This window comes from Cebus imitator, unplaced genomic scaffold (genome assembly GCF_001604975.1).
Source record: "Cebus imitator isolate Cc_AM_T3 unplaced genomic scaffold, Cebus_imitator-1.0 Scaffold23, whole genome shotgun sequence".
Lineage (NCBI taxonomy): Eukaryota > Metazoa > Chordata > Mammalia > Primates > Cebidae > Cebus > Cebus imitator.
The window spans coordinates 9,689,225-9,716,118 of record NW_016107338.1 but is presented as its reverse complement, the minus strand read 5'-3'; the positions used below and the strand labels follow the sequence as shown (position 1 = coordinate 9,716,118).

General features: G+C 37.8%; 1 protein-coding gene across 8 annotated transcripts in view; it reads left to right on the top strand.

Annotated features, from left to right (window-relative positions):
- The window catches only part of UGP2 (UDP-glucose pyrophosphorylase 2), a 54,919-nt gene that overhangs the window by 20,937 nt on the left and 7,088 nt on the right, over positions 1 to 26,894 (top strand). For all 8 annotated transcript variants that reach the window (XM_017522158.1, XM_037736183.1, XM_017522159.2 and 5 more), the window contains 2 exons: positions 24,253 to 24,438; positions 26,166 to 26,299. In XM_017522158.1, coding sequence (XP_017377647.1) covers positions 24,253 to 24,438; positions 26,166 to 26,299 — 320 coding nt within the window. The remainder of the gene's footprint in view (positions 1 to 24,252; positions 24,439 to 26,165; positions 26,300 to 26,894) is intronic.

Sequence of the window (26,894 nt, the reverse complement as noted above, 5' to 3'; positions counted from 1 at the left end):
ATAAGTTTGCTCTTCAACTATGTCACGAGTTTCTTGAGGGCACAAATGTGTTTCTATATATAGTATACATGTTACCAGCTTTTGCAGATAGTTCTGAGAATACAAATCGTGGGTTAATGTTTGTTCACCTTGGTTCTCCTGGACACCTCCTTCTGGCCTCCTCTTCCCACTCTCCTCTTTCCCAAAGGTTTCCTTTCTCAGGTCTAAGAATATAGAAATCAATTTTCCTTTCAAAATGTAATTTTTAAAAGTGAACATGGGTCTTTTTTTTTTTTTTAATGGAGATGATATTTTATCTTCCTAGGTAAAAAGAAATTACTGTGGAAGAACAGCCGTTTAGAGTGACATTTTGTATTCAGCCTTATATCAAAGATGTGCACAGAAACATTGTCGTACCAGTGTTTCTATGTTTTTGTACATGGGTTGACAATTACCAGAGTCAGCCACCTGGTTTGTAAGTAAAGTTTTATTGGAACACAACCACATATTCATTTTCGTACTGTCTCTAACTGCTGTTTGCAATAATGACAGAGTTGAGTAATTGGGGTGGAGACAGTATGGCCTGTAAAACCTAAAATATTTATTATCTAGCCTATTTACTGACCCCATTTTAGTTTATGTATTCTCAGAACATATTTAGTAACTTTCTTTATTTCTTTGGCCCTCAGAAAACAGACCTCATTTGCCTTTGTCAATTCAGATGATCACTTTTAATTTTTATCTTTATTTTTTATTTTCTTTTAGAAATGAGCTCTTGTTCTGTCATTCAGGCTGGAGTGCAGTGGCTCAGTCATAGTTCACTACACTCTCGAACTCCTGGGCTCAAGGGGTCCTCCTTCCTCAGCCTCCTGAGTAGCCAGGACTACAGGCACATGCCACCAGGCTCGGCTAATTTTTTTTTTTTTTTTTTTGGCCAAGCTTACATGTTGGGAATGGAGAGGGATGGGAAGTAGATCAGAGTTGTGAGGTTGTGAGAAAGTATGGGGCCTGTTCAAGAAGGTATTAGACAGGTTCTCTTGAGCCCTAACTTAAAATCTGTTAGTCACGTGGCTGGTACTGACTTCTGGTGATGATGTATTTTCATTTCTACATGAAGTATTTTCTAAAGATGGCTTTTTCACCAGCATGGGCAACATAGTGAGACCTAGCCTCTACAATTTTTTTTTTTTTTAATTAGCTGTGCCTCATGGCATGTGCCTTTAGTCCCAGCTACTTGGAAGGCTGAGGTAGGAAGATCACTTGAGCACAGAAGTTTGAGGCTACACTAAGCTATGATCCCGCCACTGGACTCCAGCATGGGCAACAGAGTGAGATCCAGTCTCAATAAAAAACCGAAAAAAACAAAAACAAAAATGACTTTTTCATTTCCATATTTAATAGGATCAAAAGGGTGAGGGTATGTTTGTGAATGGGGAGGAGTTACATAGGGTCATAGGGTAGAGAATTGGCATGAAGAGAATATCAGTGTTGTATTTAGCTCCAGTGGGTTTTTTATCTGGTTCCATAAAATTGCTTAGAGTTTTTTTTACTTTTAGTCTATGAATACAAAAACATTAAAATGTGTATGATACATAGCAATTTTTTTTCCTGAAGGTGAACCATTGTACACTGTGCATTTAAGTTTGCACATTAAAAAAAACAAAAACAAAAAACTTGAAGCATTCTGCAAGCATCTGACATGGGTATGCCATAGGATGATTTGCTTTGAGCATGTGAAGATTTCCCAGCTGCAGCTAACCAAATAGTAATGCTATTAGAGACTTGTTTTGTATGTATGTAGAGATACACACACAAATGAGATCAAAAAGTATCCCACAAAACAGAATTAGTCGCATTTAAAGAAAAGGCTCTGAGGACATGGCTGAATACCAGAGTTTCATCATTTTTTTGACATGAAATTTTAAAACGGTCATATACAGAAGTACTAATCTAAGCAAACATATTAAGACTAATTTAGTAAGTATTGCCAAAGCTTCAACTTTTGATTTCATAATGAATTGAACAGCTTTTGAATTTCCTTCAAGATTAGCTTCCTTCACATTCCTTTGTGTACAGGACTTTCGGGAATAGGGACCTGATAAAGGAACTGACAACGAGCCCATGATTCTTAATTCCATTCTAGCCACACGTCTGTAATTCACTTTAGAAATAGCAATAGTAATAGTAATAGTACGTGGAACTTTAACGGCAGTTACATATTTGATTTGAGAGACTCCAGGTATTATTATTGGACCAGGGTCTCTAACTACCACCTTTGTGTCCAAAGTAGAGAACAGTCCAGTCCAACAGAGTTGAATCCATTAGGAAAATCACGAGTGTAGATATAAGTGGTAATACTGCTATTTGAACATTGACAGTCCCTCCAATTCCAATGCCTACCCCACAAAGAGTCTTTTTGAACCTCAGCTCATGTGTCACAGGGCTAGAGATAACTGATAAAGATAATTTTGGTATTATACTCCCTAAGTGTATCTTGTATCTTGGAATGAAAAAATGTATATATACATTTTTGGAGATAGTGTCTACATCTATTCCCCAAGCTGTGGTGCAGCAGTGGTGTGATTATACTCACTGTGGCCTCAAACTCCTGAGCTCAAGCAACCCTCTGCCACAGCCTCCTGAGGAACTGGAACTATAGGCATGTGTCATTATGACTGGCTAGCTGTAAAAAACTTTTTGTAGAGAACTGGGTCTTGCTGTGTTGTCCAGACTGGTCTCAAACTCCTGGCCTCCCCAAAGTGCTGAGAGCACAGGCATGAGCAACCATGCCAGGCCCCATTATTTTTATTTAATATAAGTATTGGGGGAATCTTTATGTAAAATGGGATGGATGGCCCATGTCTATACCTTATATTTGCTGCCCTAACATCTCTTATAACTTGGGGGATTTTCTAATTCATTTTCTTTGTTCTAGATCAGACAGCTGACACTTCACTTGTCACATTGTATAGCTAAGATGAAATTAGAATGTTTATGCCAAACATCTCAACTTGGGTGTTCTCTGTAGGAATTGCAGTCCTTTTATATATTTCTTAAAATTACAGGTGAAACTTTGTGTAACTGTACATTTTTTTAGAGTAGATTACCTGACTTTGATTAGATTTTCAAAGGGGGTTCATGACCTGTAAAGGTTATAGGAACTACTGTCTTAGGATCTCATTCATCTCTCTGTGAGGCACTAGTTGAATGCTGGTGCTAAGAGATCAAAATAAGTCTTGATCTCTTTTCAGAATTTGGCCCCATGTTTGTGGAGGAAATGGGTCCAGAAACAGCTAACTGCAGAACCATTAGATGTCTGTAGGGTGCTGTAGAAGCATCTTACTGGCCTGAGGCTCAAGAAAGACTTTCTGGCATTAGGGTAGACTCCTGGGGTAACTTTGAGGCAAGATTTCCCCAAGGGTGGCAGGATGATCAAGGAGAAAAAAGCTTTGAAAGTCATTTGGTGTCTAATGGACACCACTAGCATGTATTTGTTCTCTGGTGGTGAAGCATATGGTGGATGGATCTGCTGCTCTATGTCTGGAGCTAGAAGAAAGCCCCTGAGAGCCAGATGCTGAGTCTGCTTTGCCTGCCACCGAGGCTGCCCCTGTTCCAGGCTGAGATCCTCCCTCTTCTCTTGGTAGGTTGCACTGGGGAGATATCAGAAACTTCAATTTCCATTTAAGGGAGAGAAGATTGGAACAAAATTTTAAAGCCATGCTTCATTATATAACTCAAAGAGTTGGTTTCAATTTTTCAACATTATAAAACATCAACCCAATTAGTTAGTTAGAAGATGCTTCTTGTTTTTGTTTGTCATTATATCATTGTGATAAACAAACCTCATAAGGTTAATGAGCATTTTAGCTGTTAATAACTTTAGGGTTCTTCCCCTCCCCCTGCTTAGTGTACATTTTTATGAGTGCTTATAGTCATGTAACTGCCAACATAATCAATATACAACTTTTCCATCACCTCCAACAGTTTTCTTGTGCCCTTTTGAAATGGACTTCTTTATAGGTTTTCCCTTAAACACACAAGCTAAGGAGATCTTGCCTTTTTCTTCATTTATACATCCAAAAAAGAGGTTAGCCTAGCCTCCTCTCTCAGTTTTATGCCATCTTGCCTTTCTCTAGCCTTTTGTCTAATACACCCATACAGGCCCTTTAATCTTTTTATAGAACTTTGTTTTTACAGCCTCTGGTCTTTTCCCCCTTCCCACCTTCATTTTTCTCTGGGGCTGTTACAACAATGTGAATTACATAATTAAACTACCAGTATAGGCCAGTTGCAGTAACTCATGCCTGTAATCGTAGCACTTTATGGGAGGCCGAGGCAGGTGGATCTGCTGAGGTCAGGAGTTTGAGACTAGCCTGGTTAACATGGTGAAACCTCAGATTAGCCGGGTGTGGTGGCAGGCGCCTATAACCCCAGCTACTTGGGAGGCTGAGACAGGAGAACCTCTTGAACCTGGGGGGCAGAGGTTGTAGTGAGCCAAGATTGTGTCATTTCACTCTAGCCTGGGTGAAAGAGCAAAACTCTGTCCCCCCCCCCACAAAAAAAAAACACACTAAAAAGACTACCAGTATACTTTACACAGCTTTACTCATAGGCTACTCAGTACCTCAGAGTTTAAGGCTAGTATATAGCATAAGCAGGATGATGTAAGAGGCTGCGGTTTTATTTTTTAGGCATTTAAGATTATTAGTTATTCTGAAACTTCTCTTGCCCACAGGTAGGCTAACAAGAAGGGAGATACAAAGTGATTTTAGTAAAGAGCTAGTCCTTTACTAAGGACTTTACTGGAATAGGTTGTGACCTAAACAGGTTGGTGTTTGGACCTCTCATTTCTGTTAGCATTCCTTTCCAGCTCCCTGAGTCATCTACCTTTGTCCTTTTTAATTCATACTAAAGTAGAATGCTCTTTGAAAACTATCTCCTTAGCTGATAAGGATATGGATCAGATGCCCCCACATAATTGACTAATTTTATGACTTCAGCTGACTTCTACAAAAAGGTGATGAATATACATACCTGTTTGTGTTTGAATTTTTTAAACCATCTGTATATCACTTTTACCTTTTATGCTTCAAAAATACTCAGAAGTCTTTGAATTTCTTAAAATTTCTATAAAAATTCTAGATTACAGTAAGGTTTAGGGAGCAGTTGGTATCTTCTCATCATAGGTATCGTCTCCTTTGTAGGATCATTTGCCATCTATAACCACAGTGTTTTACTTATTTCTTGTTTTTGTCATCTGGGTTTTCTGCCAATTCTTTTATTGTCATCTCTTCTCTAGTTTTCTAGGTTTAAAGTGCACAATTGGGAGCATTGTAATTTTACATCTCTTTAACATTTTGGAAATTGCTACAGTTTTTAATGAAAACACAGTAGTTACAGGAGTTTGAGAGGCAAATATATCAAGAATAAGAAATAAAATGTTGTAAGTAGTGTAAGTAGGTTAACACATGAGCATTGAATAAGTGAGAAGCAACTTACAATATGTTTTAAAGTCAACTTTTAATTTTAGAATAGTTTGATTTACAGAAAAGTTGCAGAGATACACTATTTTTAACTAGAAACATTGCAAAACTATCCAAGCTAATTTGTTATCTGTATCTCATTTTTAAACTTCCTGTTGAGTCAAAAGAAGCACAAGGTAATTACTAGGAGTACTGATGGAATTTTTCTTTCAAGGTCAAAAGTGAAAATATATAAAAGATAGCTGAGAAGAAACATGGATGTGCCAGGAGAATACCTATGACTAGACTAAATATGGAAAGAAGTAGAATTAGGCCATTAAATACAGATTTCTATTTATAGATAGGCTTGTTTAAGACAGGTGTCTTCATTGTATATACTCCCAATGCCAACAGCAGATTGGAAAATATTCTCTTATTTCAAAAGAACATGAAATACCATTTCAAAGGGGTTTTTTGTTTGTTTTTAACTGAAGTGAAGCTTTAAGCATTTTTCATTTTTAAAAAATTTTTAAAAGCTATGTATGCAAAGCTCTATGTATGCAAATCATTCTGTAGTTAATGATTATTGCTGCCAATAGTTGGGTTCTCGTATGTCAGGCATTGTGCTGAATCCTTTATGTTTGTGCTTTCATTTTATATTCACAACAGACCTGAAAGATAGGTACTATTATTATGGTCATTTTACAAAAAAGGAAACTCAAGTTCAGAGTAAGTTGCCTTAATGAAGGGGCCCTGATGAACCAGGTAGATAGGCCCCAAGACCTGGTTCTTTGGTATCCTGTAGTAACAATAAAAAGCACATCCCTATCTTTATCTCTAGTGCACAGAATGTGGCATACTTTATGTGCCTATTAACAACAGTAGTAATAACAGTAGCAACAAACATTTATTCAGCACTAATGTGCTAAGCATTGTTCTCAACTCTTCTGCATGTATTATCTTACATGATATTCAGATAACTCTAAAACCTCGCTATTATCCTTTTCTCATAATGGAAGACACAGAAGAGGCTGAGAGGGATTGAGTTATTCACACACGTTTCCTTAGCTAATCAGGCAGAATTTCGGCCCATGTCTACCTGAGCCCACATTCCTAATCACTATGATGTACTGTGGAACACTCATCAGTTGCTACCATATTTGAAAGAAACTTGAAAGTCTTTAAAGTATGGCCTTTCCTTCAGTTCTTGATCTTTCCTTGAGTAAAGCTATTGAATAGGCTCTATTCCTTCCTTTAGAGCCTAAAATACCCTCACTTCTCTTTCAAGTTCTTCCCACAATACATTTAACAAATATTTGTTGAATAGCTATTGTGTGATAGGCACTGGGCACTGAGATACAAGTGAACAAGATATTCAAGGGCCTAATCCTCATAGAGCTCTATTCCAGTGGGAGAGATAAAACATAAACTCATAAGTAAATGAAATAATTTAGAAGACTAGAGTTTCCCATCACTGCTCTTCTGGCCCAGGCTTACCCCCAACAGTCACATCTCCCTGTCTGAAGTCCTTTTTTCTGGTTTGTCTGTAGTCACTATGTGAGGCTATCGAAGTCTCCTTTATTCATTATATTTATTCTACAAATCTATCAAATACCTACTATTTTATTTTGATTATTGGGAATGCAAAAATAAAGACAGCCATTCCCCTTAAAGAACTTACAATTTTGTACAATACAATGTTTCCCAAATTTTCCTGTGTTACTTACATAGAACATGAGGGGGTAAATGTAAGAGGCCATTTAGTTGGGAAGGAGAAGGAGGCTGTTGCTGCCTCCAGCCCTGCCCAGCTGCCTAGAGGGCTGAAGGAATCAATAACACAGGCATGCAATAGCAAGCCAGTTGTGAAGTTTTGGTTTAGTGAGGAGATGTTTGAACAAAAATAAGTTTATTGTGCAATGGGGTAATATCTGTGAATGTGGTTCAGGAAATATTTCTCTAACTGGCTTCTACCTAGAGAGAATAACTGGTGTTCTCCATTCTCAGAATGCTTGGGTCTACTTTTTTTTTTTTTTAAAGAAACAGGGTCTCACTCTGTTGCCCAGGCTGAAGTGCAGTGCTGTGACCATAGCTCATTGTTACCTTGAACTTGTGGGCTCAAGGGATCCTCCTGCCTCAGCCTCTTGAGTAGCTGGGAATACAGACATGTGTCAGCATGCCCACCTAATTTTCAAATTTTTTGTGAAGACAAGGTCTCACTATGTTACCCAGCTTGGTAACTCATGGGCTCAAGCGATTCTCCTGCCTAGGTCTCCCAAAGCTCTGGGATTATAGGTGTGAGTAACCTCATCTGGCCTTGGTTCTAATTTTTATTATGCATATGTTCTCTCACCAAAGTGAGTGGCTTGCTCACCCAAGTCAACTGTGCTTCTTCCTAAATGTGTTCATGCTAGTTGTCTTGGTTATGACATAATATAATTAAATTTGATATAAACTAGTGAAATGGTTTAAAAAAGCTCTTTCTATGAAAGCTGAGTTGAATGCTTTGGGAAACTTGGATGAAGATGACTAGCAAAAAAAAAATGTAGAATAGACGTGACAACTATGAAAGACTGGAAAAATTGCATAAATCTAGAATGATTCTTTATGCAAATTGTTTTATAAATGTCTAAGTTCTTGGTCCACTTGAAAGAAACTGAAATTGAAAATCACAGAATGTATATTATTGGTGTAGTTTATATAAGATGACACACAGCATGTCAACAGATTCATACTATAACTAAGGAAAAGACCTTGGTAAACGAATTTAGGCTTACTTGTACAAAGTTAAAATAGATAATGTATATAAGACTTTTTCATGATTCTACATTTGCACTTATTTTTAAAATTAAGTATTTTGTTCAGATGTTTTAAGTAATTAAATAAGTGGATTTCTGGTATATGTGCTCAGTGTAGCAGGAGAAGGAGGAGCTGGTGAGTTGGTGAATTCCTAATCAAATTAAGGGTAAGAGGCAATGTTAGAGCTGAGACTTGAAGTATGATTAAGAGTTTGCCTAAAAAATCAGGAGTGGATATTCCAGGCTTAAGAGAATGTGGTATGCAAAGGCCCACAGGCATGAGAGAGCAGAAGGTGCTCTAAGAACTATAGTTATGGGCCAGGCACAGTGGCTAATGCCTGTAATCCCAGCACTTTGGGAGGCCGAGGTGGGAGGATCACCTGAGGTCAGGAGTTTGAGACCAGCCTGGCCAACATGGTGAAACCCCATCTCTACTAAAAATACAAAAAAATATCCAGGAATGGTGGTGGGTACCTATAACCCCAGCTACTTGGGAGGCTGAGGCAGAGAATTGCTTGAACCCAGGAGGTAAAGGTTACAGTGAGCCGAGCTCCTGCCACTGCACTCCAGCCTGGGAGACAAGTGAGGCTCTGTCTCAAGAAAAAAAAGAAAAAACTATAGTTTTTATAGTACTACTGGAGAATAATAATGCAAATGGGTGGGAAATTAGGGTAGGCAAGGTAAGTAGGGGCCATGCTGCAAACTCATTATCAATTGGGGGATCATTTTGGCTGAAATAAGATGCTGGAAAACACAGGGGATGGAAAGTCCTGTGCCTTATAGCAGGCTAGGTGGAATGTATTTTTTAGGAGGCAAGTAGGGAGTAGCTGTGCTTTACATTCCTTAAACTGAAACCCCAAATTACAAAAGAAATATAGATTTCTCATGGTTCTTGATCACTGTTATATAAATGGCTACTTTCAAATTTCCCTGGTGTTTTTTTTTTTTTAACACCTTTTCTCAGGGACAGCTGACTTTATAGTTTAATTTCTGTATATTTATGATGTTTATTGTATGAATTTTTATAGTTTTAAAATCCCTAATTTTATGATAGAGAGCTGTAATATTCTTAACCAAGTACACAGTCAATAGATATCTGAGAAATTACCTCAAGTTCTATGTAAATCACGAACATATCCTACTATTACAAAGACCACCTACATATACATTTTGAATTAATTCTGCCTGCAGTGTATTTAACACTTTTTTTTCCAGTTTGGCAGTAATAGCAGTGATATAAAATAAACAGGCTTAAGATATTTGTCCTAAACTCATTATTTCTTTTTGTTTTTTGAGATGGAGTCTCCCTCTTGTTGCACAGGCTGGAGTATAATGATCTCTGATCACTGCAACCTCCGCCTCCCAGGTTCAAGCAAGTCTCCTGCCTCAGCCTTCCGAGTAGCTGGGATTACAGGCACGCACCATCATGCCTGGCCAAGTTTTGTATTTTTAGTGGAGATGGAGTTTCTCCATGTTGGTCAGGTTGATCTCGAACTCTCGACCTCAGGTGATCCGCCTGCCTCAGCCTTCCACAGTGCTGGGATTACAGGCGTGAGCCACCGCACCGAGCCTAGACTCACTATTTCTTAGCCATGTAACATTGGGCAAGTTATTTAACTGCTTTAAGACTTGGTTTCCTTACTCATAAAAAGTAGACATAATAAAAGAACCTACCTTACAAGATTTTAGTGAGGATTGTTGACAATATTTATTAAAGCATTTACTATGTGCCAGGCATTCTGGCAAAGGCTCAACCATAGCAAAGGTTACTGTCGTTACACATTCAACAAATATATATGAAGTACCTCCTATATGTCAGGCATTATGTGGCGCACAGTAAAAACAATGGAATTAAGATTTAGATTGTGCTTTTTAAAATTCTGTAACTTTCATATTTATTCTTTTCCTTTGGTTTTAAATAGATATTTATGTGTTTGTTATCAGTGTACTTAATTTGATGTGTATTTCATTTATGATTCATGAATAATTTAATACTTTATGTTTTTAGCAAAATATTCTAGCAAGTAGAAGAACCATTATTTACATTCTTATAATTTTTTCTTTATCAAATGTGTTGTTAGTCTGCAGTTTTCATTGCGTTGAATAAGCTTATCTATCCTAACAAATTTTTGTTATTGCAAAGATACAATTTAGCTAATTATTTAACCTTCAGGATTTCAGAAGGCCTCTACTCTGTCAGGTCAGTGAGAATAAACAGCATTATGAACATGATTAGGTGAATATTTTGTTGGATGAGTTTTATTGAAGGATATCTGGATCCACATACTGAAAGCCGTAGGTTTTATGTAGAATTACCTTTCACCAGCAACTCCAACCATGTTTACAGATTTTATGTTTACTAAACTCAGGATAAATGTAAGAGGTAGGCCTTGTCTTAGAGGACTGTTATAGCTATCAAAATAACTAGGTACCCATTTTCATATTGTGTGGAGGTGGAGGTGTTTAAAGAATTGGTATGTGTTCATTATGTGATGTTTAGTGGGCTGAGGAGGCTTTTGCACAGTGTCCTTGGCATTAAGTTATCAAAGTTTAGGTGAAATTATAGGAAGGATGGTTAACAACCATCATAGGATCAGTTCTTTGATCATCTGTCATTAAGCATGGCAAAATCTTGGAAATGAAATGTCTTTTCTTAATTTTTTGATGGTGGAAAATAAGCCAATGAATTCAGTTAATCACTTAAAGGAAATATGTTAGTTGACAGTAGTTTGAGGGTTGGGGGTTTGTATAAGTCTATCAGTATATGTTACTTCTGGGGATTCTCTTATAGTTGGATAGTTTGTTTCTGTTTTTTTGCTAGTATAAAAACCATGTAATACATGTAAAACTTTGCATTTTACATGAATTTTCTAAGAATAAATGTTCAGAAATGGTGTTTTCTTCAGAGGATATGATCTTTTTAAAGGTTTTGTTACGTATTTCTAGTTGCTTTCCAAAAAGAGTGTATCAGACTGGGTGCAGTGGCTCATGTTTGTGATCCTAGCACTTTGGGAGGCCAAGGTGGGTGGATCACCTGAGGTCAGGAGTTCAAGCCTAGCCAACATGACAAAACTCCGTCTCTACCAAAAATACAAAAATTAGCTGGGCGTTTTGTCACACTCCTGTAATCCCAGCTACTCAGGAGGCTGAGGCAGGAGACTCACTTGAACCTGGGAGGCAGAGGTTGCAGCGAGCTGAGATTGTGCCATTGCACTCCAGCCTGGGTGACAAGAGTGAAACCTCACCTCAAAAAAAAAAGAGAATATCAGTTTGCACTCCAATTCCTATTTGTTGGTCCAACAGCTATTTTTTGAGCACCAACTGTATGTGTATTAGTAGAGAACCGTAATTATAAAACCCTCCACTCATCTAGTTTCTAGTTTACAATCTAGTAAAGAAATGGACAATAAAAAATATGTAATGCAATTTCAAGTAGTGATAAGTGAAATGAAGAAAAAGAAAGATAAATGAACAGAGAATGAAGGGCTAGAGGTCATATTTTAGATAGGCTGGGTAGAAAAGGCCCCTCTAAGATGATATTTGAATAGAGACCTACAGTCTGTTTTATTGCCAGTCTCACTGTATTTATTAAAGTATTTAATATTATCACTTTAAAACATATTTGCTAGTTGAGATAAAAATATTTTTTAATTTCTAAATTTTTCTTTAGATAGATTTTTATTTATTAGCAGGTTGATCTTTTTTCCATTGGCCATTGTATTAACTGCTGTTTGAAATATTTAATAAGGAACTAATCTTTTATTTGTAGTAATTGGCTATTGGATTTTGAATTGCTATGATGCTTTAATATAACAAAAAGGCGCACTATTCAAGTTTGGCTTCTTAGAGAGGACAGTGCAGAATTTAGACTGAAAATAAGTGACTTTCATGATTCTGGCTCCCAGTAATATGTAGTTTTGCTTAGAATTTTACTAAGGCTGACTTTAGTAACTGAAGTAGCAGATTATATTGAAGGATATTGAGCATGAATGATTGAGTTAGCGTAGTTGTTTGGAGGACAGTGCTGGTGCCAAGATTTCTAACTAGCTCTTTGAAAAGACCTGTTTACTTACATGTAAAAATGTTACAAATTTTGCCTTTGGACTGTGAGGACCAGGAATAGGTCAACTGATTCCACCCACCACTGGAAAAATTGCCTTCATGTTTTCCTTTCAGTAGGTTAGTAACATTTACTTTACAATAATTAAAATTAATTTTAAAAACCTGAAAGATATGGGAGTTAATAGCTGGGAAAATAAAAATATGTACTTAATTTGATAGTTTGCTTTGCTTATAATTTTTAAGTGGTAGAAGAAAAAAAAATTTCTTAGGAAATTTACTTTTCCAGGCTTGTAATATGTGATTGTTCATTCTATTTGTTTATTACAGAGGGATTGCTTTATAATTCCTATACTAATTTTATGACCTATAAAATTATTTCTTATGCGAAACAAAGTTTTCTATTTAGGTTTTCTTTCATCAAACTTCTATGTAACATCTGTTGATCCAGTATTTTGTTTTTTGAATTAAAGTAATGGATGGTTATAATCTGGTTTCCAATCAGTGATTAAACCACTTTTGTTTCAAACTAAGGATTTAAAAGTAGGACAAGAAATAATTTTCAGAGAACAGATTTCATTCATAGCTGTTTGTTTGTTTCATTCATTTATTCACTTATTCACAAATGTTTGAGTGGGGAGCTAACCCAACACTGGGGAGCTAACCCCTTAGTTAAAGGTGATGAATATGGTGGGGAGTATCAGGTGGCATTTACTGCCCTTGCGGAGTTTACAGTCATGTAACAGAGCCAGAACACTTAACAGGCAATTTGGAGACTGTAAGAATTGCTGTGATAGAAGGTGGTAGTGCCTGAAGCCAGGAGCTGTACCAGATTCACTACTGGGGCTGAGGGTCACAAATGGCTTCTAAAGAAAGTAATAATTTTGCCATGTGGTCCTCAAACTCCTTGATGGGCCATATGTGTGTGACTGCACACACACATTTACACAAAAGACTTTTTTAAAAACATAAATTTTAAATTGTGAAATACATATAAAATTTGCTTTCATATTTTTAAAATTTATTTTTCAGTATTGTTAAGTATATTTGTATTATTTTGCAGCTAATCTTCAGAAATTTTTCATCTTGTAAAACTGAGACTCTGTAGCATTAAAGAACAGTTCCGCATTCCCTTCTACCCCCTCTCCCCCAATCCCCTGGCAAGCACCATTCTGCTTTCTGTCTCTGAATTCGATTACTTTAGATGGCTCACAAGTGGACAAAATCCTTTTTAAATCTCAAGTTTTCTTTCTGTCCTTTTGAAAATTGCCTGATTTCTGTTACCCATTACATATTATTGGTTTTGCTTTCCTGAAAAAATTTGAGAAAATACAAAAGCCTGGGATGTTTACATAGCAGTGTTCTTGCCAGTGGAAGCATGAAGCCAACCAACATACAGCCTTAGATCCTCTTTTCTCTGGCCATCCTAAGGAATCTTAGGCAGTATGGTGCTGTTTTAGGAGAAGAAGCATGGTTTGAAAAGAGAGAAATATTATTAAAACTTGGGTTTTTCTCAAAAGACTTTCTTAAACCAGAGGTTGGCAAACCTTTTCTGTAAGGGGCAGATAGTAAATATTTTAGGCTTTATAGGCCATACAATCTGGTAATGATTATTCAGTTCACCCATGGTAGCTCGAAAATAGCCGTAGACTATATGTAAACTAGTGAGTATGGCTATGTTCCAATAAAACTTTATGCAAACAAGTGGGCGCTCTCACAGACCATGGTTTGTTGACCTCCGTCCTAATATCCTCAGGCTACACATGACTGGAGAGAAACTTTGGCTAAAGCCCATGTCTGAGAGATGATTCAGCAGTTCGTGACTTAAAACCTAGAAATTCAAAACTATATTTCATCAAATTTGGGCCATTGATTATAAGGGACACCTTTTATGTACCACTAATAAAGAAGAGAACTCAACCAATTAATTGTAAGAACCCATTGGCTGTATGTGCATCCTGCTTTCAGAAATGTTAAAATGTTGGGTAGGGGTGAGGGAGTGTGTCTGAATCAGTGAAGTAGTAATAATACCAGCCAACATTTGAGTACTTCTTATGGGGCCAGGCACTTTGCTGAGCACTTTATATGCATTGTCTCATTTATCTTCATAACAAATTAATGAAGTAAATGAAAAAGGCTTAGAGCAGTTAAATAATTTGCCATAATAAGTGATAGAGTCTAAGAATCAAACCCAGGTAGCTTGGTATTAATGCTGTGTTTTTCTGTTACTATACTGTACTGCCTCATTCAGTTTTAAAGGAAGCTTTTTGTCAAATGATATCATTCATGCTGGAATTGATGTAGTTTATTGAATCGGGTCATGGAGGAAACAGCAACTACATAATTTCCCTTTAGCATGTCCTTGTAATTGCAGACATTTCTCAGTGCAGCCAGCTATTACATGCTGGTGTGCTCAAAAAAAAAATAATTATTATTTATGAACCTCTTCTGAAAATGTTTTTTAAGTGATAACATGTCTAAGCCAAGCAAAACTTAATGCTGGATAAGGTGTTGGTGCTCTGTACACCAGTAGAGTGTCTATGATGCCAACCAGCACCCTGGTCCAGCTGCAGAGGAGGAGAGTGAGCTCCACATATTACTATAATTCACCGTCTTCTGCATCTGTGAGCCTTATATCAAGGATGGTGCAATCCTGCATGAATGATGCAGACTTCTGCAAAGATGACCTTATTGACTTTAAAAGATTCAGGATACACATGAACCATTTAGCTATCAGAGTCTTAGAGAATTCTGGTGTTTATAGCACAGGCCGCATATACTGACAGAACAAAAGCTGTGGGACCTTGCTTTTGAGCGCCTTAGGGTTTTCAGCACTTGTGACCATCAAAAAGGAAAGTGAAAATGGAATGGCAATTAAAGGTGGCATGCAAGTAATCATCTCAGACCACAACACAGCATCAACTTCTTATTCAAGCCAACAGAAGCCTTCTCATTGAAACTTAGTTTGGAGAGAGCTAGAGTTTAATTTTTACTCTATTTTACTGGGAAATAAATGACTTCTCTTACTAAGATTAATTTTATATTCTGTGAATGAAATTTCCAATGTATAGTAAAATAAATCGTAAGAAAACATTTTGTTTTTTGGGGGTGGTGAACCCATCTGAAAGAGGGTACATTAATTTTTTATCTTCACAAGTACCTGATGGCTCATAAAGCTTGTGAATCACTAGTCTTAGCTGAGATGTGAGAGGAGGAGAAACATAAAGTAGTTGGTGAAGAGAAGTTGTGTGAGGGGAAAAAGTGCAAGGCCTTACAAAGCAAGAGATGTGGTATGTTAGAATACCCAACGCTCTATGTTCCTGGAGCAGCATGTTAGGGAGAGTAGGAGAAGAAAGAGTGGAAAGTAAAAAAAGGTCAAACCATTAAGGATTTTGCAAATCCTATCCAGTTAGGATTAGATACAGCTACATAGAATAAAGAAACCCAAAATAACACAGTAGATCTGGAGAGAGGCAATCCAGAGTTAGTGAGGCAATCCAGAGTTAGTAAGGCAATTGGGTGGTCATCAGAAACTTGGGCTTCTCTGTCTTGCTGCTCTGCCATTCTTAGAGTATCTCCTCTTGATCTAGATGGCCACCAGAATGAACACTAGTCTTCATGCCTCTAGTCCAAATAGCAGGAATAAGGAAGATGGCACCGTCCCTGCCCTTTCACAGACTTCCTGGAAATCTTTTAATTCACTTCTAGTTAATTATATTGACCAGAACTTTGGCCCAAATAGCTGTAAGTGAGGCTGGAAATGTAGTCTTTTATTCTGGATGGCAGTGTGCCCAGCTGAAAGTCAGGGTTCTAAAGTGAAAGGGGAAAAAATGATGTTTGGGTAGGCAGCTAATAATCTCTGCCATGCCATGCCAGTGCTTTATTTTGTGAATGATGCAATAAGGAGGGAAACATGCTCAAATTTATTTTTTAAAAGATCACCACCTGAGAGATGGAGGGTGGGTTGGAAAGAGGTAAGAGACCATAGAGACCACTGTAGTAACAGGTCATGAGACTGACAGACTTGGTCGTTGATCACATATGGGCAGGCCTCTGTCTTAGCAGACAGAAGTATGTCATAGTGCCATGGAGAAAGGAGTAATTGAAGCTGATTGCATAGAAAAGGAGGTCTACTTAGATTGAGATTTTCAAGGGGCAGGCAGAAAGAGGAAGAAAATAGAGTATGGTGTTTCATAAGTCAAGGGGAATAGAGCACTTCAAAGTTTCAGGAGTAGTTTGTTGTGTCAGATGTATCTGAGAGCACAGGTAAGAAGTACTGTGTTATTGATAGGATTTAGCATTTTAGCAAAGTGGGAGGTGTTTGGGTCATGGGGACGGATTCCCCATAAATGGTTTGGTGCTGTCCTTGTGGTAATGAATGGGTTCTCACTCCATTAGTTATAGCGAGAACTGATTGTTTTAAAAAAAAGAAAAGCCTGGCACCTTCCTCCCTTTTCTGTTGCTTCCCATGTGATCTCTACATACCAGCTCCCTTCTGACTTCTGCTATGAGTGGAAGATTCTGGAGGCGCTCACCAGAAACAGATGCTGACACCACGCTTCTTTCTTGTATAGCTTGCAGAACCGTGCACCAAATAAACCTCTTTTCTTTATAAACTGCCCAACCTCAGGGATTCCTTTATAGCAACACAACTGGACAAAGACATTATTCTAGATTTGACTTTTTGTTATTAAGCAAATTTGTAGGATCTTTCAAATGATCTAGATTTTGGTTATTACCTTTAGAAATGTGAAATAGACAATACATGAAAGTGACTAGCACAGAAATTGGCACACAAACCCTGTGCAGTAAGGGTTTAGTGAATTAGCCAGTGTTCTTGGAACACTTTCTGTACATATGGAGTGGCATTCCTAATTTGCTTAACTGTTTACACAGCTCATTTTCCTACAGGCAAACTTGCTTTTGTTGAAAAAAAGTCTTTCAGATTGCAATAATCGTACTCTTGTAAAGCATAACAGGGCAGGTACTGTTAGCTTGCTTTGGGTGTTTGGCAGTGTCTCCAGGAATAGCACAAATATGCTACCAAGAACTGGGTTTTCCTGTTACTAATAGGAACAGTGTGTCTATGACTGTGTGATGAATTTGGCTTTTCTTCTAACTGGAAACTAAGTTGTGAACAAACTTGGCAAGATACAGATCATGGTAGCTAGTTTTAAAAAGATCTTTTGAAACATCTCTTTCTACTTTCTGCAGAAAAACTAGATTGATATCCTAGAGGGCTGAATGTTGTTTAGAGCATGTTCTTTAGTAGATTGCCAATTACTTTCACTTATTCCCCAGAGGATATTAGCTATTTGGCCCATTCGTTTCCACCAGTGAGAAGAGAACATGAGTGGCCTGGCCTCCTCTGGATCTTTTGCCAGGAGCCTTATGGGGTTTGCCCCACCTCACATGAGTTTTTCCTCCTGTCTGTTTAGTTGCAGTAGAAGTCTTAGGACACTGAATTTTATTCATCTTTGGGGAAAGAGAGAAACAAGGTGATTAGGATTGAAAGCACAAAGATTGCACTAGTGACTGACTAAAGTGATTCAGTCGGAGTAACGTCGAGGCTGTATCCAGCAGTGTGTGAAACTCTGTGTTATCTCTGAACACTAGCCATCTCTGCTTGAGTAAATGTCTTTGTGCCTTCTTCTCGGGGAGCTAAGTAGGGAAAGTGGAAGGCAGGCCTGAAACTGTTTCTGTGACTAGGTGTGTCCAGTATGACTTCAGCTGCAGCTGTTGCTAAGCAACTTTCAACACATATCCCCTCGGCTTGTTGAACTAAACCAAGCTCTGTGGGACTGCTTGTTTACGTGCCTGGTAGAGGGTGTGGACAGTGTCACCAAGAGAGAGCACCTCTGCTGATACAGGGTGATTTATGTAACGGAAAGCTGTGGTTCCCACCAAATGTAACATGTAATAAGCTTTAGACAAAAAGTGTCCTGGCTTCCTGGAATCAAATGACTAATACCTTCGTACACACCTGTGTGTCTGCTGAGGGGTCTTGGTGGTAGGGGCTGGGTATATCAGAAAACATCAGTGAAAGACCTCCCCTGGAGGCTTCCAACAGTAACGTTATCTTGACTACTTTAAACATTTCTCCCATCTTCATACCTTGTTACTTCTTCCTTTCCTTTCCACAGTTATCCTGAGAGTCCTCTGTGGTTAACAAAATTTCTCAGCAGGACTTACATTTAATTATCTGCTTTTAAGGGTTAGATATAGCAAGACAAGAAGGTATTACTGAAAGCATCACATAAAGAACCATGGTTCCTTGACATCTGTGGGGTGACTCTCTGCCCCCACAACTTAGCATGCAAGATTATAAATATGAGATCACAGAGAAATCTGGCACTTACTTGAGTGGTAAGTAAGTCTTTGTATTGTGAGTTGCCAGGGCTTGTTCCCAAAAGTCTTTATTAACTTTGGTTTTTCTTAATGTTGTCCATGGATCAGCTCATTTTATTTTACTCCAAATATTTGAAGACTATTCAGAATTTTTCCAACTATTTTTGCTAGTATTGGATATGCTGATTATGATGTAGCTGCCATGCTGTCAAGTTTTCCCTCCTTTCTCATAGTAACTGACTGAAGTGAACCTCTGTCCTCTCAGTATCCTGAGCTTGTAAATTTCATTAATCTATGGCAATGATACCATTTCTTTGAAGTTTACCTCACAAACTGAAGTTTTGTGCATGTTGACAGATAATTTTGAATACTTTCTCATTTATATTACCTTATTTTGTGTGTTTTTTAAAAAATATTTCAGCATACCCTTGCTCCTTCACACAATCACTTGAAATCTTAGATTTTGGATCTGGAAATTTGGTAATGGAGTAATGGCTGTCATGACAAGTGTGTCTCTGAATATCAGTTTTCACTGCATAAACATAAATTTGTACATCTTCTCTAGAGCAGAATGAGTAGATCTTCACTGCTTTATCTTGTAAGAAACCTTTGCATGCTTAGGACACATGGTTACTTCTTAGCAGGTTCTGGCAATTGAACTCAGTTAGGCCTGCTATGTTGGTTTTGTTGGTTTTAATTTTGGGACTATCTTTTTGTGCAAGCAGCCTATATAAAATGTAATAATTGCCATTCCATCTTGTGTGAACATCTTGTATAAGCAAATGTTCTCTGATGGCTTGTCTTTGAAGCAGAATGATGAGAGCGGCCCGCCATCTCTCAGCTTATAGCCAGTAGGTGAAAAGTGTGAGTGAAACACTGAATGTCGGTGATTCCTAAATCATTCTCTCATGCTATTTGTCATTGATAATTGCCATAACACTTTTATCTTTACTATTTTTCATTCTGTAAATATTTCTTCAATCAGATACCATGTTTTTAGCATTGTTGAGTTGATCGTTGTCTTGTGTTTTCACACTTCAGGAAGGCTTTGACTATGTCTCCATGACTAAATACAGAAAAGAAAAGCAGCACATTTAATTTCAGTAACTAAAATTTATAATAAAGCTTTCCAGTAACATGTTTCTATAAGGAACTTTGTACCTAGGACTCAGAACTTGGGCATATATTAAGTATCCTTTGTTTTGTTCTACTTAAAAAGGTTGGCAGTCTATATAAATCACTTTTATTGCCTTTCATATATTTGTGTAGCCTCTCAGGCTCAAGCAGTCCTCTCACCTCAGCTTCCCAAGTTCCTGGGACTACAGGCCTGCACCACCACGCTTGGGTAATTTTAACATTTTTTATAGAGACAAGGTCTCAGTATATTGCCCAAGCTGTTCTCAAACTCCTGAGCTTAAGCAATCGTCTTGCTTCAGACTCCCAAAGTGCTGGAATTATAGATGTGAGCCTCTGTGCCCAGCTAAAACTTTCTATTATTTATGGTGTGTGGATCAAAGCTGATTTAGCATGAAGACATATGATTTGGAATTTCTTTTTTTCCTGGTGAAATTTTAAGGCAGCAAGGTTGACATTCAATTTTTAATTCATTTTCACAGGCGGTAAACAAAAATTCCTATAGGGCCAGGTGCAGTGACTTACACCTATAATCCCAGCACTTTGGGAGGCCAAGGCGGGTGGATCACGAGGTCAAGAATTTAAGACCAGCCTGACCAATATGGTGAAACCCTGTCTCTACTAAAAATACAAAAAAAATATTAACTGGGTGTGGTAGCGTGCGCCTGTAGTCCCAGCTACTCAGGAGGCTGAGGCAAGAGAATTGCTTCAACCCGGGAGGCGGTGGGTACAGTAAGCCAAGATTATGCCACAGCACTCAGCCTGGGCAACAGAGTTAGGCTCTGTGTCAAAAAAAAAGTTCCTGTTAGCACTTTTTCTTGATGACTCATGTCCTAAATCAAATTAAATAGCTAAAAATTAAACATGGTTCCTAAAGCTCACTTTGTTTAATGCTATGAATGTTAGTATACCAAACATTTCTGTAAAGATTAGAATTAAGATGTAATCTAATTTAGACTTTTTTGCCTGGCATTATTATTTAAATTTGTATAAATATTTGTTCCCTCAAAAAGGGAATATTTTCCTAAAGATCTCTATCTAATGTACTGAGTTTTATATTTATTGTCATTCTGTTTTCCAACTTATTGAACTATTTGAAAACCTTAATTGCTATATATAAAATAAACAGCTTTCAGAATCACTGTAGCATTTTTACTTTTATAATAAGCATTTATACTTTGATAAAATATTGATGTTACATGAAAATTTTCACTCCAAATTACATCTAGATAATGTTTACCTCTATTTGAAATAGAATGTTCAAATATCAACAACAAACAATGTCATGTCTTGTTCGAATTCCTGATATTGTAATGACAAGATGGGTCATACTTTATAGTATAATTTAATTTATTTAAAAGTTTTGAGACAAAATGGAGTAAAATATTGTTAAACACATAGGTGGTAAACTATAGAATAAAAGTCCAGATGATGGTTACCCTTAAAGGTAGAAGAGGAGTGTGATTAGGGACAGATACATGGCAGTGTTCCTTTTTTTAAAATGTTATTCTTTCAACTGCATATGTATATTTTATAAACTTTTATGTACCTGATGTCACAATGAAAAAATTTAAGTAAAATTGGAAGACAGGCCTGTCCTACTATGTATAGGAAAATTGCTTCTGTGTACTCTTTTTTTTTTTAAAAGTATAGTCAAAACATAAATAGGTAAGACTATCGCTGAACTAACAATTTTACCTAAAATGAATGCATAAACTAGGAATTTTTGGTGATTTTCAGCTGATTTTCATATCCTTGTGAGACCTCTGTAAATATTAGGTTCTTGCTAGCAAGTGAAAAATAACTGCTAAATGGAAATTCTTGGCTTTTATGAAATAATTAGAAAATAATTGGTTTGGTCCTGTTTCCTGACTCTTTTGAGTGAATATAATGTTTTTATGCTTGGTCAGACAAACATATATACATATGTCACATGTAGCCTACTGAAATTACATATGCCATATGTAGCCTCCAAGGATTTTGTCATCAGGAGGCTACATGTGACATATGTATATATGTTTGTCTGACCAAGAAATTCTTCTAAACTAATAAAAGACTACTTACAGCCATTGTATCACAGTGGCCTTTCCTTTCCTTTTCCTTTTCTTTTTTCTTTTCCTTTTCCTTTCCTCCTCTTCTCCCCTCCCCTCCCCTCCCCTTTTCTCCCCTCCCTCCCCCACCCTCCCCTCCTCTTCTCTTCTTTTTACAGGGTCTCACTCTGTGGAGTACAGCGGCATGATTACAACTTACTTTAGCCTTGACCACGTGGGATCAGGTATCTCCCACCTCAGTCTCCTGGGTAGCTAGGACTACAAGCATGCGCCACCATACCTGGCTAATTTTTTGTATTTTTTGTAGGGACAGGGTTTCACCATGTTGCCCAGACTGGTCTTGAACCCCTAGGCTCAAGCGATCCACCTGCCTTGGCCTCCCAGATTGCTGGGATTAGAGGTGCTACCACATCCAGCCTATTTCGTTTACTGACTGGTTGCTTTCAGTTGCTAGGCTAGAAAAGATTGTAAGCTACTCTGTTATATCAGGGTGACAAAGGTTCTTCTATTCTGTCATTTCTTATTTTTCTAACAGTGTGGCACTTAAATTGGAACTTTTTCTCTCCTAAGCAATATTACCAGTTTCTTTGAAATGCTGAACAAATGATGGTCATGGCAGTAGAGTGAAATCAAAACATCCTTCAAGGATTGTCAACTCTGCAGGATGCTTTATGTGTGTGTGTGTGTGTGTGTTGGGGGGCCAAGTTGTTATCAGCCCTGCATTGTCCTCACCTGGACCATGTGCTGCACGGGGAGTGATCAGTGTGGTCTGCATTCTTTACAGCCTCTCTCCTTTTCTTTGTCATTTCACATCCCAGTATTGATGTAGCACCCCCTGGAGTGCCCACAGGCCTGTCCCCTCCTCTTAGCTTTTCTGTAACCAGCGCTTACTTTCGTTCATGAATGTGAATGGCTTTAGAAGGCTACTTAGCAGCACTTACCAGTAAGAGTGACAATCTGACCACATGAGGAAATGATTGAGAATTAGTGATCATTGGAGCAATAACAAATAGCCTTGGAGAAGAGTGCTTCATGTTCCTCTGTATTTACATCAAACGAAAAAGTATATTTATCTGCACTTGGCAGTTCACATAGTATATTGCAGGGTAGAATAAATAAGAGCCACAGACTAGTTTTTATGTGGAAAGCTGTTAACAAGAATTTTGTCATCAGGAGGCTACATCTGACATATGTATATATGTTTGTCTGACAAAGCATAAAAAAATTTTTGCGTCCATAGGCTTAGATCACTAGAGTGTGAGCCTGTCCTTTCCCAATCATACCTGCCCATCTTTTGCTTACTCTCTCTCTCTCTGTCTCTCTGTCTCTCTCACACACACACACACACACATGCTCCTACAATAGCAGAGCAAGTAACAGCTAACCTTCACAAAGCACTTATGGGGTAATTTTATTTTTTTCAGTCCATTATGTGTTAGCTATCCCATACCATGATGTAACTGAAGAGTCAGTTTGAAGACCTATTCTACTAAAGGAAAATAACAGCAAACATGTCATGTAAATGGATAGAAAATACATTGTGAACTTTGTGAATGGTTTCCTTCTTACTATAAGTTGTTTAGACTTGCTTGTTGTGCCTCTGCTTTGAAGAAAATAATTTGGGCCCCCGCTGTAAGTTGTGTCAGTGTTTTTTTCCTATAAGGGAGAAATTACAGATTAAGGCTCTCTGCTCACAGAAATAGATGAGGATGCTAAGGAGGAGATTAAGTTGGGATTTTCTTCAGCCCCACCTCTTGTCCTTTCCCTCCCTTCCAGGGTATTTTTAGAACAGTGACAACACTTAATTTTCCAGTATTGGCTTTTATATGGTGATATCTGAAAGTTAAATTCTTGAGGAAGGAATTCCGTCTTTGTGCCTACCTAGAAGTTTGACAAAAAGTCTATGCTACTTTCCTCCGAAGGGCAAACTTATGGTTGAATAGTGGAGAATGGCAAGGAACAAGTGTGTTTTGGTATGCCGCCTGTGGTAGAAAGAATAATGCGTAATTTTATATATAGTTGTCCAGAATTGAAGTAGAGCGATAGTGCACCAGAAGTATTTAGACTTGAGTTTTATGTATCTCATTTGCTATGTTGATGCATATTAGGAATTCTGAGTGTTTGAAGATACTCCAAGATATCTGGATGTTCTTACCAGCCAGCCAGTATATGGGGGCTACAACTTTTTCCCCCTTCTTGTATTCCATTGTAAATGATCTACTGAACTACTGTTTCCAAGGGAAGTTGCCTGTTAAGTACTTGATTTTGAACCAGAAGTGTCTATGACATTAAAGAAAAGTTGATTAAAACTTTCCACAGAGAAACCAAAACTTTATGGAAACATGGAAATAACCCTGGGATTGATATGCTTTAACCTCCCATAAAGCTCTTTGAATTACTCCTATGATGTTATTTTTCTTTCAGATTCAACCCTATGAAAAGATAAAGGCCAGGGGCTTGCCTGATAATATATCTTCTGTGTTGAACAAACTAGTGGTGGTGAAACTCAATGGTGGTTTGGGAACCAGCATGGGCTGCAAAGGCCCTAAAAGTCTTATTGGTGTGAGGAATGAGAATACCTTTCTGGATCTGACTGTGCAGCAAATTGAAGTGAGTAACATTTAGCCTTTCTCATGAGATACTAAAATAGTTTTTAGTTTTTAAGTTATAAATGTCATATTATAAAAGGTAGCAGATGGAATTTCAGCTAACCAAAGAGCTTGCTATCTTTATTAGTCTCTTTATTGGTGGAAAAAAATGATTGATGTTCTTCCAACCCAAATGCCCATCAGTGATAGACTAGATAAAGAAAATGTGGCATATACACACCATGGAATACTATGCAGCCATAAAAAGGATGAGTTCATGTCCTTTGCAGGGACATGGATGAAGCTGGAAACCATCATTTTCAGCAAACTAACACAGGAACAGAAAACCAAACACCATATGTTCTTACTCATAAGTAGGATTTGAACAATGGGAACACATGGATGCAGGGAGAGGAACATCACACACTGGGGGCCTGTCAGGCAGTCGGGGGCTAGGGAAGGGAGAGCATTAGGAGAAATACCTAATGGGTTGATGGGTGCAACAAACCACCATGGCACGTTTTTACCTATGTAACAAACCTGCACAGTGTATCTCAGAACTTAACATATAAGTAAAAAAAAAAAGTTTAGTGTTCCTAAGGACAAATCCTTAAGGTTATGTACAGGCTTTTTAGCGTTTGTGGTTGTTTAAATGTTGAAATCTTTGGATCTGTTGAGATTCTCTTTTGATCTCCCTGCCCCTCTATCCACTTTCTTTCTAGTGGCAGCCTTCATCAAGGCTGGGATGATCTCGCTTTATTAACCCATTTTGGGAAGGTGGGGAGGATATTGTGTATTTTTGGCTGCATGCCATGGATGCTAAGAACTGTTTTTGGTTTCTTTCTTATGACAAAGTCATTACTCATACACCACAGGCTCTTCTGCGGCAGTGACCTTATCTTTTCCATCTCCTTATCCCTATTGCCTAGAATGGTGCTGGCAGCTACAATCCTAACACTAGTTGTAGCAGTGGTTAACATTTATTTATTCAGCACTTATTGACCACCAAGTATTATTCCGAACTCTTTGTGTGAATTTACTCATTTGTTCCTCTCAACAACTCTGTGAGGTAAGTACTGTTATCCCATTTTACCAATGAGGAAACCAAAGCACAAGGAGGTTGGTTACTTGCCCAAGGTTCCAAAGCTGGTTAGTAAGTACAGAACTAAAATTTTATCACAGGCAGTCTGACTTCTAAGACCCTGTTTTCTTCACATTTCTGTTGCCTCTTAGCTCTTCTGAGATTGAAAAGATCTCAGCTGGGGTGTGATTCAGAACTTTTGACCAATAATCTTGAGAGTAGGGAGCCATGTCTTTGTCACATTTGTACTTTCATCCCTACAGAGATGTTAACGTAGAGTAAATGCTTAATCAGCACTTGCCTACCCAGTAAGGCCACAGAGCACTGCGGCTATACACAAGCTCCAGCAAACTGCCTGGGGTGGGGAGGTGGGGGTCCTGCCTCTGCCATTGCCAGACCCACCACCTATCTGGGTTTTAGTTTAGTCATCTGTAAAATGCAGACAGTAGCTTCTATCTCAGAGGGTGGTGATTTAATGAGCAAGTACATGGTGAATTGCTTAGCAAAATGTCTGACTCATGCTGAGCAGTTTTATGTCAAATCTGTATATTTGGCTACATACAGATGATGTTTTAGACATTTGTGATTTAACTATTAAGAATTAATTTTGCATTTTTGAGCAAAAGAAAAGTAAGTCTAGGTAATCTAATTGTCATCTTCCTCCCTAGCATTTGAATAAAACCTACAATACAGATGTTCCTCTTGTCTTAATGAACTCTTTTAACACGGATGAAGATACCAAAAAAATACTACAGAAGTACAATCATTGTCGTGTGAAAATCTACACTTTTAATCAAAGCAGGTACAATGAGTAAAAAGTTGATTCTGGGTGTCCTCCTGGGAAGGGACTGATCTTGTTTATAACAGAATAGTCTCAAGATGTACAGGCACTAAATATTGATGGTCACAAGTGGTTGATGCCCTTAAAAGCTAAGCATTTGTTGATAATGTGATTGTTATAATCATTCTTGTTTTCTAACTCCAGTTCTTAAAATTCAATCTGCTTGAGAGTCTGTTCCATGTCCACAATATTTGGGAATAGCTTAATAAGCCTTTGCTTTCTGAGGGTATATTTGGTCTCCAAGTGGGTCTGTGAAAATCTTTTTACATTCCTATATTATTGATAACCTTCTTTCCTATGGAAAGGAATTTCTTCAACATCCTAATGGGCTTGGGGTAATTTAATAAATTATAGAGAAAATCTTTGAGGAATAGTGAGTAAAAAGGAAATTCAGATGAATTGTGACTAAAGGCCAGGAAACTGGAGAAATAAGGCTTCCATTTAAGGGATGGACATCAGTCCACATGAACTTGTACATGTGGACTGATGAAGGGACATTTCTAGGCTGGGTGTGATGGCTCATGCCTATAATTCCAACACTTTGGAAGGCCAAGAG